The following is a 13,062-nucleotide window of genomic DNA, read 5'->3' on the forward strand; positions in this document are numbered from 1 at the left end:
ATTTTAACAATAATAAATTGATCCGCAACTTGCAATTAATTTTTTATAGGTTTCCATATTTAAAATTATAAATATTAAAAAATATTTCAATAATATATAAAATTTTGAGTTATATAATTTAAACTATAAATTTATAACAGTAGCCTAAAATTTCATTATTTTAGATTTTATCAATGTAAATAAAATTTCAACATTAAAATAAGTAAGCAAAATATATCACTCGTCATCAATAAAATCAATGTTTTGCTCTATCTTGTAATCAAAATACAAATGTTATCTATTAATAAGTAAATTTTGTACAACTACCATTAATAATTAATTAAACAAATAAAAATTCACCTCACAAGGTTCAAGCCCCTACAAAAGTATTGTGGGGACTAAAATTTCATTCCCAATTATATAAATAATTGTGTGAAGACATTCTTCTCTCTCTCAAAATAAGAATGGAGTAGACATTTCTCGAATATTTGAAAGGGTTAAAATATAGGCTCTTGTCCAAGTAATTGTCTGATTGTAAATATATTAGTAAATATTTTTATATAATGTGAGTTATAATCCTAGGCATTAGTCTCTTATAATAATAAAAAAAATGTGGGATGCATATTTTTTCTTGATATCAAACTGACAATAGTTTTAAGTTTGAAATATCAAATTCGCCTGCAACTTATAAAATTACTCGCAGCTAGCGGGTTTGTAGATTCGTGGGTAATTTTATCATCCATAATCACAAGATAAAGTAAAAACATCAATGTAAATTTTATTTATTTAGATTCCAATTCATATAGGTCAAATCAACAACTTATTTTGATTCTCATTCCTTATTCTGATTTCACTCTATTTCGATTCTAATATATTTTTATTCTTATGTATTGTGATTTTGCAGAAGTAAGTACACCATTCAATAAGGAAATAAATAAAAAAAATTATGGATCGACCGATTCTTGGTTTCATATTAATTTGCCGCAAGTCAATATTGATTCAGATTTTTCTAAAACGAATAAGAAACTTACAAGTCGCCAAAAACCAAATCAATCCAACATTTGCCCACCTCATCCATCACAAGTTTCTCTTTATTTTCAATCATTTATGTTACATATACGAATTTATGCTTCAACCATACAATCTAAAATAGTGTAAGAAAAAATATTGGATAATTTAATCAAGAAGGATAACAATAATCATAAAGTAGTAAAAAATGAACAATTGAAAAAAAAAAAAAGGACAATTGAAAAGACATGTAATGGGGTATTGTTACAGATTTTTTTTTTTTTTTTAGGTTTTAATAGTATTTGATAATGCAGAGTATGAATAGTATGGTAAGCTCAGTGGGGCTAATCAGTGCAACCTTGCTAATGTGTCAAGTTAATTAAACAGCTCAGCATATGGTTAACAGAAATCGGTAAACATTAACAATGCGTGCAATCTAAATTTTTTTAGATGCAAATTTTTCGTATCTTTGCAAATGTGGGCCGAACTCTGGATTTTTTTTTTTTTTTGCCACCTCTCGCAAAACCTTTGCTGAAGTTGACTTCAATATGCTTAAGGCCTGGCCAAAAATCCGCTCGACGGGGCCACAGATTTTCATTCTCTCTTCTCAAAGGATATTTTAATGAAAAGTCTAAAATATCCTCCGAGGAGAGAGAATGAAAAGTCTAAAAATCCGCCGGACGTGGCCACGTTAGTCATTTTAATGGACGGGACATGGCATATCACTAGCAAGTGCAAATTCGTCTGCTCGAACAACAGCGGATACCGATAGAGAAAATGTCCAAAGAAGCTGAGGTGGTTTGCGTCACCGGCGGCAGCGGCTGCATCGGCTCCTGGCTGGTCCGTCTCCTTCTCGAACGCCGCTACACTGTTCACGCCACTGTCAAAAATCTCAGTTACTTCCTCGCCCTTCAATTCAAAATCCCTTACTCTTAATAATTAATTGATTAATGATCTCAAATACCTCCAATTTCATCTTCACTGAAAATCTAAAAATCGTTTCTTGTTTTGTCAACTACAGGTGATGAAAGAGAAACAGCTCATCTCAAAGCGCTAGAAGGAGCTGACACGCGTCTCCGTCTCTTCCAAATCGACCTCCTCGATTACGACGCCATCGCCGCCGCGGTCACCGGCTGTACTGGTGTCTTCCACTTGGCCTCACCTTGCATTGTCGACAAAGTCGAAGATCCTCAGAACCAGCTTTTGAATCCCGCGGTTAAAGGAACCGTTAACGTACTCACCGCAGCTAAGGCACTGGGAGTGAAGCGCGTGGTCGTAACGTCATCGATTTCCTCTATAACTCCTAGCCCGAAGTGGCCCGCTGATAAAGTCAAAGATGAGGATTGCTGGACCGATGAAGAGTACTGCAGGCAAAATGAAGTAAGTAGCTGCAGTCTGCAGTCTGCAGGCAAAATGAAGTAACACTGACTTTAAACAAGAACTCGTGAATTGTAATTGCTGAACGGTGAATTTCAGGATTATTAATTTTTGCTTAATTAATTTTTGAGGGTTTTGAGTTGCTAATAGATCGAAATTCTGAGCAAGTTTTGTTAAAATTTAGTTCTAAAGATGTGTACTTTTGTTGCTGTTATTATTGTGAGTAAGATATGGTATCCACTGTCGAAGACATTGGCTGAGAAGGCAGCGTGGGAATTTGCAAAGGAGAAGGGTTTAGATGTGGTGGTGGTAAATCCTGGAACTGTGATGGGTCCTGTGATTCCACCAACACTCAATGCTAGTATGTTGATGCTTCTGCGGCTTCTCCAGGGTAATGCTCTCTTGCCAATTTCATCAGCTTACAAGTTTGTTGCGCTGTAGTTCTATTCATGTTGTGCGATTGAGGTTTCATATTAGCAAGATTTCGCTTAATTTAAATCTTTCAGTAGATAGATACAGCGTGTAAGAGGCACTTTTAGTTTTCTGATTTTCAATCACGTTTGCTCTTGTTAACTAATCCCTACGAGTTTTACATTTCTATGGACTGGTTTTCAGAATTAAGAAAAATGCTCAACATGTCACTTTGCCTATTGTATGTAGGTTGCACTGATACATATGAGAACTTCTTTATGGGATCGGTCCACTTTAAAGATGTGGCCTTGGCACATATTTTGGTGTATGAGAACCCATCAGCATGTGGAAGGCATCTGTGTGTAGAAGCAATATCTCATTATGGTGACTTTGCGGCCAAGGTCGCAGAACTTTACCCTGAATATGACATTCCAAGGTAACGAGTTTGACTCACTCCTATACCTACATCATAAATAATTTTAAAAAAAAAATTGCGTGCACAATAGGTTTGCAACAGAAATAATGTTCATGTTTTTTTATAATCCATGAAAAAATATTTGCAACAGAAACAATGTTCATCTCTTTTTATGATCCATGAAAACATATCAGAAATTTGTCTCAAATTTATATAATCATATTGCATGCCAAAGACAAATGATCTAGACATGGTAATGCTGAAACGGGAAGATATAAAAGCTTCATGACTCACTTCTGTTTAGCAATTTATGAACAGCACTTCTGCTTGTTGATCAATGTCAAATATCTGAACTGCTATGCAAGAAGGCTATTTTTGCCGTACTTGATCCTATGATTTGCCAAAGTCTAGCTTTCTTATGTAAAATATGACAGTGCCTCAGCTGTTTTATCACGTGGGTAACCAGTACGCATAGATACACACTGCCTTCACACTGAGTTCTTTTCTTCCTAATCTCTTAAGCCTCTAAATCTTTCTTGGTTTAAGTTCTCTTTTTACAATTGTATTGCTAGAGATCATTAAAAGTTTTAGTCATTATGTCTGGTTAATTATCGACGTTGAAATTTTCTACATGGATTTCAATCACCCTTCTAGATAATTTGATGTTTATGGTGAATTGCAAGTTCTTGATAAATTTATAATGCTTCTAAGCTGTATTTTCCTGCATTTTCATGTAGACTGCCAAAAGACACCCAACCTGGGTTATTGAGGACCAAGGATGGAGCCAAAAAGCTAATGGACTTGGGTTTACAATTCATTCCCATGGATCAAATCATCAAGGACTCTGTCGAGAGTTTGAAGGCCAAGGGATTTATCTCTTGAGTGAAAGCTGCAACGTGTCAGCAGCTGCTGATGAACCCATCCGCTTTATACAAGCAGAGGGCTGAGAGCTATAGTATAATTAGATAATTTAGTTAAATGTTGTCTCTTTGTAATTTTCTGTGAAATATCGTTGAGATGAGCCACTGTCAGGAAGTCGACAACTTAATAAATAAAATATCTTTCTAGACTTCCTCTTTCTGTCAACACCAATGAGTTGTTATTTCTTCGTCTCATCGTCTGAAGCCAATGAGCTGGTCTTTCTATGGTAGCACAATCGGGAAGAAAGTATAATTAAAAAAAAAAAATCTTTTTTATAAGACGAAACACGTCACGAGGAGATAAATAAATTCATTTGTCCACCTGTAAGGTGTATAATTATCGTTCGAGAGAAAAACTACCACTGACAATTAATGTCTCCGTGTTGCTTTCATGCGCGAAAATGTCGTAACTAAACCATTCTCGCACTTTTTCACTTAAGAAGAACGGGGAAAAAAAAATATCCCTAATTTACGGATTCATCTATGGCTTCTTCTTCTTATTCCTCAACAAAAGCCTTATCTCTTGTCTTTTACATTACCTTGTTCTGCTTCTTGTCTGGCTTTGTTTCAGCTTCTAGAACTTCACCTTCAGATGTCAACAGTAAAGTCAAGTTAGGTCTGTACTACGAGTCTTTGTGTCCATACAGTGCCAATTTCATTATCAATTACTTGGTTAAAATCTTTGAAGATGTTGATCTGTTATCCATCGTTGATCTCCATCTTTCTCCCTGGGGGAATGCCAAAATCAGAGCCAACAGCACCTTTGATTGCCAGGTTCTTCTATTTCACAACCCAGATATTTCTATTGAAAAAAAAAAACTCGATTAAAATAATAAGTGTAGTAATAATGAATGTGTTAGAATTCTTGATTGACTCTCTGCAATTTTAAGTATCTAACAAATAGTTGTTTGATGTTAATTGCAGCATGGCCCTTCTGAATGCTTGCTGAACACTGTGGAAGCTTGTGCGATTGATAGTTGGCCTGAATTGGTAAGGCTTTGTTTTTATTGTAATTTGAAGCTTTTATATTGACATCAGTGTGGAACAGTCTGTATAGGAGGTGGAATAAAATTGCTGGAAATTTAGCATGGGCACTACAATTACAACCATACCTTAACCCAGTTAAATAGTAGAACACTGAATTGAAATTTACAGGTTTTTGAATTATGGGAGGATTTTTTTTCTTTATCTTTTTCAACCTTTGTCTTTTGATTGGAAATTCTTGTGAGTAAAGTGAAGTTTGTGGTGCAGAACAAGCATTTCCCGTTTATCTACTGCATTGAGAGTTTAGTGTACGAGCATAAGTATTCTCACTGGGAAACATGCTTTGATAAATTGGAACTGGATCCGAAGCCAATTGTTGATTGCTATACCAGTGGATATGGAACACAGGTAAAGTTTGCTTAAGTTATCTGCGAATTTGCATTTGCTAGCTCTTGTCTAACCAATACCGACACTAAATCAGTATGGCTATCTTCCCAAGAACTGCCTTTAAGTTGCAGTAATTTATAGCATATGTAAGCGCTTGGGTACATGAACATAGAAGAATATTACTGGCGTTCTATTTTAGATTGCCTATAAACCTGGATGCCACTGCATTTAAATATTAACAAAGTGCAGTTGAGTTTGCAATCAGCTAAAATATTAGTCATCTTTCCCTTAGATATATCTGCTTTTCTTGTAACACCAAGCAAAGAAATTTGTTTCTTGACAGTGGACTGCACAGTCAGTGAATATGGAGGAACTACAAAAGTAGTCCAGTGCCTGTGAAATTGTCATATATGATTGATTAATTTGCGATTGGATTTTATATTACTTGCAGCTTGAGTTAAAATATGCAGCTGAGACAAATTCCCTTGTGCCTCCTCATCAATATGTGCCTTGGGTTGTTGTGGATGGACAGCCACTGTATGAGGTATGTTACTGATTTTCTTATTGCCTCAAGTTTGTGGAAATCAGAATAAAATTTGTTCAACAAAAATGTTTGATTTATGAACTTTGAAGTAGAAAGATTATTACATCTAATATTTTGATAAGCTTTTGCATTAGAAATATTGAACGTGGGGGTCTTCAAGAATTGAATTATTTCTCTTGCCGCAGGACTACGAAAATTTTGTAAGCTATATCTGCAAGGCTTATAAAGGCAATGTCGTGCCTAAGGCTTGCAGCAACCTATCCCTCATCACGAACTACTATGGAGTCGAACAAAAGCCTGTCTTTCCAGTTGGCTATAATAAGTAGATAACAACATTACCCACAAGAATTAAATCAGCCATAACAATGTGGATACGCAAGATGAGCATGGTGGTAGCTTCATTGTAGATGCCTCGTAGTTCCATATGCTCTTTTCCATTGTGTTTCTGACTGTTAATGAGTCCCCAATAAGGTGCTGATGACTTGGTCACAGGTTGTTAGTTGTTGTCTAATATGTGTAGTTTTTATTTATTGACTTTAAAATTATGATATTGCATGGAGAGCTATTGGCTTTTGCATAAGTCATGCGTGAGCTTTTCAATTTTCGCGCATATATATAAATAAACCGAGTCCAGCTACTGGCGTCCTCCAATAACCCTTTAAAACCCTTTTGGATATTTTATAACTTTAACCTTCGTTAAAATTATATTACTGGATAAAAAAAATAAGTGTAATTAAAACTTACACTTTATTTTTAGGCGAAAATTCGCTTTGTAATCAGGAAAAAAAAATTTAGTTTGCTACAATTTATCATGCAATCAAAAGAACGTAAGTTCTTAAATTTTTTAATTATTATTTGTAAACAAAGTTTTTTTATTATGTTCAATTGTAATGATGAGAAAGATGTAACATAAAAAAATAAAAAACAATGAAATTGGGTTTAATGAGGAATATGCTTAATCAAAGTATTTTTAATTTTAATTGGCGAGAGAAGAGGGGCGGCAAGGGGGTTTTAGAGGAGTGCCAATAGTTCAACCCATGAAAAAAAGAAACTCGGTGTTTTGGAGATACTCTAGGTCTTTGGCCCATTAATGGCATGCCCATGGGCTATAGAGCTCCTGTCTCATTTGAAACTGCATTTAATTGGGCCGGAAAGGATTAACTGACGCATAATATTAAGAGCAGATTTGGCTACTCCCCTAAAAATTCTTCATCAGCCCCTTTCTTATTGAAATTACTTGAATAATCAAAGATAGAATTTAATTAAATAATAAAATAAAATATTCTTCTAATAAAATTTTTATACTGACTTCATTCTATAATTTATATCTATATTTTAATTTTTTATTTTAAAAATATTATTTAAAGAAAATTAGAAGAGTTTCTAGTTGTGGAGATATAAATAATATAATAAAAATAAAAATTTAAGATATTTATATATATATAAAATAAAAAAATTCAAAAATATTTTTTAGGTAAAATTATATAGAAGGATGATTAATTTTAATATTTTAAATTTGTATTTTATAAAAAAATTAGGAATATTTTAAAAGATAAAATTAAAAAAAAAAAGGTGTTATATGAATTTACAGGATGTTAAAAGCTCCATTCTAATATTAACAGCATATGAATGCTGTTACGAGGGTTGGAAAATGCGGGTGGATGGATCCAAAAATAAGTGATTAGAGACAGCATCTTGATCGGACACGCACCGTTTGTCAGAGACATCTACGGTCCAGATATCTTGTCGGCGAATAGGAGTACGGTTGGTCAAACTTGTTGGGACCCACTCCCCTCGTTACGTCAAATTTATTTGCATTTACTTCGTTGATTCCTCTCTTCACCCTCTTTCTTTCTTTCTTTCTTGGCTTTTCGGCTTTTACTTGCTGCTTTTGCTCGCTTTAGCCTTCAATGGTCCCTCACTGCCAGTACCACCACGTCAGTTCCCCTTGCGCTTGGACTATGGGCCTACGGCAACATTGGGGGAGAGATATGATTAAACTATTTTTAAAATTAAATATTTATTTTATATTAGTAAATTTAAATTTAGTTCTAATAATCATGCGATTAACGATGTCAATCTATAAATGGACTTAACTAGGATTACGTTTGAAAAAAATTATCCATTTATAAAATTTCTTTCATTTATAATTTATTGTAATATTTTTTTATATATTATTTGTTAACTTTTTGATAAAACAAATACATCTAGAATATCTAAAAATATTAATTAAAATTTTGACTAGTTTATTAATTTATGTTTTTCTTTATAATTATGACAAACTAATAACTAGTTTACTTTATAATTAATTTTAAATTAATTTAACTATTATTATTAAGTATCTATGAATAGTTTATGTCTATTTTTAAATATGATTTAATATAGTCTAATCCGATATTGTATTAAACACAAGACAATATTAAATAATCTACTCTATTTCAATCTAATTTAATACAGACCAATCATAATGATTATTTCAATCTGATCATTTGCGCCAAAAGTAATCTTAAAACGATAGTCCTTCAGTAGCCTTAACCCCTTAATAACAATACATAGTGGTATCTCATTAACTTCTTTTATATCATAGGTGACCCTAGTTAACCTCATTAATTTTTATTTTTTTTTATAAAAGGGCTCACGAAGAGTTAAAACAACACTAATCGGGAGTGTGCAACCCCATAAGCATCCTTACAAAATAAGCCAACAATTGCAGGAGGAGGAGATAGAAGAACATGCAAGCCTATAGGATTATTTAACCTCATTAATTTTGTTGAACAATCTTTTACCATTATATATATTATTCATTTGAGTTTTGTAGGATCTCATTCTCCTTTTAATATCTCACTTGTATTGAACCCCAACTTTTGAGCTATAACTAATATAATCAATGTAATAACTTAAATCCTCAAGTTATGTTATCATGATCTAAATTTAGTCTGTGAGACACCCTTAGGCTATGTTATTGATTAACTCCTAATGAATTAGATTCATTACCTAATTTAAATTTTTTTTAAATTTTAAAAATTTTGTGTCGCATGTTTATTAGTATTAATATATAATTAAAATTTAATTATTGTTTTAATTTATTAGCTACTAACTACGCGAGTAAATTTTATTCACGAGCAAATCAGAGGATAAGAGGATCCAAAGAAACACTACTTATAATTCTTACTCATCGTTCAAATTCAAGTCTTGGTTTAAGCCATTGGGATTTGGGGGGAAGGAAAAAGGAAAAGAAAAGAAATTATTGCTTTTGGGATATATATTCATAACAATCTATGGTCGAGGAGTTGTCTATCTATTCATAACAATCTATGCAATTGGCACCGTGTGAATCACGATATGATTTTGCCAGCACTCCCGTCACACACTCAGCCTAGCATGTGCCATTTATTGACTTTATTACTACGAGCACGGCAGATAAATCACGGCTTAATAAATTAAAGAGAAATGAATTATATATACATACGTACGAGTGAAAGTGACAAAACGACGTTGTCTTTGTCCTAGTGGTGTGACTTCATGCCACTGTCACTGTGCATAAACAATTATATATCCTCTAATTCTTTAATTCTAGACTGACGTCGCCCGTAATACCTTAATACTTTAATCTTCCTTCTAGAATTATGTGTCATCAATGATTGTGATAACAGCTAATCGTCTTTTTTTATTTCTATTTTTTGGGAGCTTTGATTACGTACGCCTTCAAAATTTTGATCCCTTTGCCCCACTTTCAATAATTTGCCACTTTCTTTTTATTGTCGCATGACCAAAGGGGCTTCACCACCCTTTTCTGTTTTTTTTTTCTTTTCTTTGTCGTAAGAATAATGTGTGGTTTTGTTTAATTTCTAAACTACATGTATTTATATGGAGTTCTTGAGCATCTATTATCACTGCCACTTCAGTTTTGTCAAAAGTTCATGTAACCACATAAAAAAAAAAAAAAGTGCTTGAGGTAGAGTCGGACACAAACATTGTGGTTTTTTAGATTCTTTTCCAAAGTCCTGATCGTTGGGATTATGCTTATTTGTTGCCTCGGGTGTGTGCTTTGATTTCATCTTCTTCAATTTTAGTTAGGCATGTGTTTAGGGAGGCCACTTCTAATACATAATTTTTTACCAATTGGACCTATGCTCATCGGGTTAGTCAACATTTCTTATGTTCTCGAGATTTTCCGGAAGGCTTATTTGGCATTCTATATTAGAATGTGCAAGATTGTTCCTCATGTCGGACATTAGGATTGATGGCTTTCTTATGCTATTTGATGGTTTTATACTTCTCTTTCTATTCTTATGTACTTACATTTGCTTCAGGAGGTTTTGTTTATTTCTCTCTCCTTATGTATTTACTGATTTACTGATTTATATTTCATGTATAAATCTTGCCTAACCCCCATGATCTTGGTGGTTTCTTTCCAATAATTAAAAAAAAAAACTGTTCTATTTTATATCATTTTTAGTGATTGAAAAATAAGTTTTCATGGCCGACATAAAACTTTTATCCTTGCGAAATAGAAATACAGCTACTTTTCCCTACATGAAAGCTCAATAGATTTAATTCTCTCACTGCTTAAATCTGTCCTTGTTTAAGTAGTGTACTTGATTTTGCAAGAACAAATTATTCATCCACATAAAATGCCACATATTAAGATCATGCAATCAATTAGAGAAATACAAATGCATTACATGCTATGTAATCAAAAACTTGATTTTTAAATTAACCAATGATAATTTAACAGTAAATTCAAATCTTCTTATGGCAAAGGTTGCAAAATGCATTGAATTTATCATACATATCTTCATTTACATATTAGAAATATATAAGCATTTTAACAATAAGACTAGCAAACATAGATATAAAAATTAGAAAACTTTGTACCTATGAACCTTGGAAATTCTCATTCTTTGATGCTCAATTTACTATTTTATCATTTTAAACCATTAAAATAATCATCTTCCTGTAGGGCCAAATAAATATTTAATGAATCATTGCAAATACTTGATGTGGTATATTATTTTGCTCATCTTTATATGATATTGTATACTTCATCAAGTCTCATCATATCTTGAACTACTATGGTTATTTATTATTGAACGAATATCTGGTTCTATTAGTTTAATTCATTTAATAGAATTAATAAATGAATTGGATCAAATAAAAATACGTTTATTACTCGTTTACCCTATAACAAATTTATGATGAATTGAATTGAATATGATTTTTTTTCAAAAATATAATCAATAAACAAAAATTAAGTAAAACAAAATATAAAAAGACCACAAATTTAACATTTTACAAAATACAAACTTATTATCATTTCCAATTACTATATTAGCCTTTAAACTTTAATATTTTACTCATATATTTAAAGATAAATAAATAATTTAATTAAACGACTTTTAAATGAATGGATTGTATTCGATTCATTTATCATCCATTTATATAACGAATTCTAAATGAATAAACAAATCAATGAACCTCAAACCTGAATTCCATTTTCAAATTCACCTGTTTATTAAATGAGTCAATTTTTTTTATAACCAAATCCACTTAATTCGCATCGAATCAAATAAAATAAACAAATCTTGACCTAAATTACTACCCCTAATTAAAATTAAGAAACCCTAAAACTAAAAAAGGTGAACCCGATCCCTCGTCTCTCTCAACTGTCACCACCTGTCAGCGACTCATCTTCAGCCCATCTGCCATGCCAAATCACCGTGATGGGCCACTAATCGTCTCCCTCAGCCATCATCTGTCATCCACCCGTCGGTTGTCACTTTCTATCAGCATGACAATAATCTTCGTTGGTGATGCAACTCCCACCTTAAAGCCTCTCAGTTATCGTAGCTCCCGTTTGACTCGTCTGCTGTTAGCTCCCCACTTGATGTTGACTTCAGCTCTTCATAGTTTCAGCTTGTAGCATTTCTTAATTTTGAATTTCTAACTTATTGAATCTGTTAGTGCTATTACTGATATGATGAATTGATCATTGTGATTTGTGAAGTGATGAACCGTTATTAAGTATTAATGACTTAACATTACTATTACTATTTTGGTTGTTGAAGCAATTGACTGCTACGGTTGATTGGTGACTATGATTTGTGAAGTAATGAACTATTGGTAAGTGTTAATGACTTAAGTTTTTGACACAATGACTTAATGTTTCTAAAACTGTTTTGGTGATTGAAGCTACTAATTTGTTGATTATATTAGTGTTTGAATATTATGGTGAATTAGTGATTGTGCTTTGTGAAGTGGTGAACTGCTATTCTGAAAACTTAAGTTCTATTTTGACTTGATTAAAGCTCTTTTATTTGTATCTGTAATATGAATACTGCAACCTAAAATTGGCACTTTAACCCGAAATTGCAACTCAAGCCATAATTGTAATCGAAATTACAACCCGAATCGAGACCATTAAATGAAACTTACCCAAATTGAACTGAATCAAAATAGCTTTTGAACCGTTTGGGTTGAATTTTTGAATCCGAATGGGTTTCAATTCGAATCGAAAACCGAGAGACCAACCCCTAATTGCACTGATTATAAAAAAAGAAAAAGTAGTTTTTTTAAAAAAATTCCAATTGCTACTTTTTTGGTACTATATTTTTGAATGCAGGGGTAATTTAATAATTTATTGTATTTATATAGTTTTTACATTTTACTGGTTTAATTATCATTTTACATAATTATAATAATTCCATAGGCAAATAGTCTTTTTACCATATATACTTTAACATATTTTAATTTTCTTAACAATAAGGTGGTTAGTTGATTTAAAAAATAAAAATTAAATAGTACAGAGATATTGTTAGAAATTTTTAGTGGCAGCGTGAAGTTGTAACAAAGTTGAGGCAGTGCATAAATAATTGCAATTTAATTAAAGTTAATGCACCAACCTAATGCTCATTATATTGTAAATTCATATTTACCAAATGAAAATTTTCAAAAGGATCTTACCACTAATTGAATGGAATAATATCCTTCTTTGCTGACCTTATGCTTTATTGGGCATCTAATTCTTTGCACATTTA

General features: G+C 32.4%; 2 protein-coding genes across 2 annotated transcripts; both read left to right on the top strand.

Moving 5' to 3' along the window:
- The first annotated feature begins 1,688 nt into the window (after positions 1-1,688).
- On the top strand, positions 1,689-4,259 carry LOC102609340 (phenylacetaldehyde reductase). The gene is made up of 5 exons (XM_006488507.3): positions 1,689-1,882; positions 2,009-2,367; positions 2,593-2,755; positions 3,025-3,211; positions 3,928-4,259. The coding sequence occupies exons 1-5, from the start codon at positions 1,765-1,767 to the stop codon at positions 4,070-4,072; spliced, it is 972 nt and encodes a 323-aa protein (XP_006488570.2). The 5' UTR covers positions 1,689-1,764; the 3' UTR covers positions 4,073-4,259.
- Positions 4,260-4,436: 177 nt separating this feature from the next.
- LOC102609608 (gamma-interferon-responsive lysosomal thiol protein) lies at positions 4,437-6,605 on the top strand. The gene is made up of 5 exons (XM_006488508.4): positions 4,437-4,884; positions 5,035-5,100; positions 5,362-5,502; positions 5,933-6,025; positions 6,211-6,605. The coding sequence occupies exons 1-5, from the start codon at positions 4,594-4,596 to the stop codon at positions 6,349-6,351; spliced, it is 732 nt and encodes a 243-aa protein (XP_006488571.2). The 5' UTR covers positions 4,437-4,593; the 3' UTR covers positions 6,352-6,605.
- Positions 6,606-13,062: the final 6,457 nt, after the last annotated feature.

This window comes from Citrus sinensis, chromosome 8 (genome assembly GCF_022201045.2).
Source record: "Citrus sinensis cultivar Valencia sweet orange chromosome 8, DVS_A1.0, whole genome shotgun sequence".
Classification (NCBI taxonomy): domain Eukaryota; kingdom Viridiplantae; phylum Streptophyta; class Magnoliopsida; order Sapindales; family Rutaceae; genus Citrus; species Citrus sinensis.

Bases quoted from the DNA above. Each gene is read 5' to 3' on its own strand.
- LOC102609340 (XM_006488507.3), top strand. From the start codon at position 1,765: ATGTCCAAAGAAGCTGAGGTGGTTTGCGTCACCGGCGGCAGCGGCTGC. The intron at 1,883-2,008 runs GTTACTTCCTCG...TGTCAACTACAG, and splicing joins CGCCACTGTCAAAAATCTCA to GTGATGAAAGAGAAACAGCT. The intron at 3,212-3,927 runs GTAACGAGTTTG...ATTTTCATGTAG, and splicing joins CCTGAATATGACATTCCAAG to ACTGCCAAAAGACACCCAAC.
- LOC102609608 (XM_006488508.4), top strand. From the start codon at position 4,594: ATGGCTTCTTCTTCTTATTCCTCAACAAAAGCCTTATCTCTTGTCTTT. The intron at 5,503-5,932 runs GTAAAGTTTGCT...TATTACTTGCAG, and splicing joins CCAGTGGATATGGAACACAG to CTTGAGTTAAAATATGCAGC. The intron at 6,026-6,210 runs GTATGTTACTGA...CTCTTGCCGCAG, and splicing joins ATGGACAGCCACTGTATGAG to GACTACGAAAATTTTGTAAG.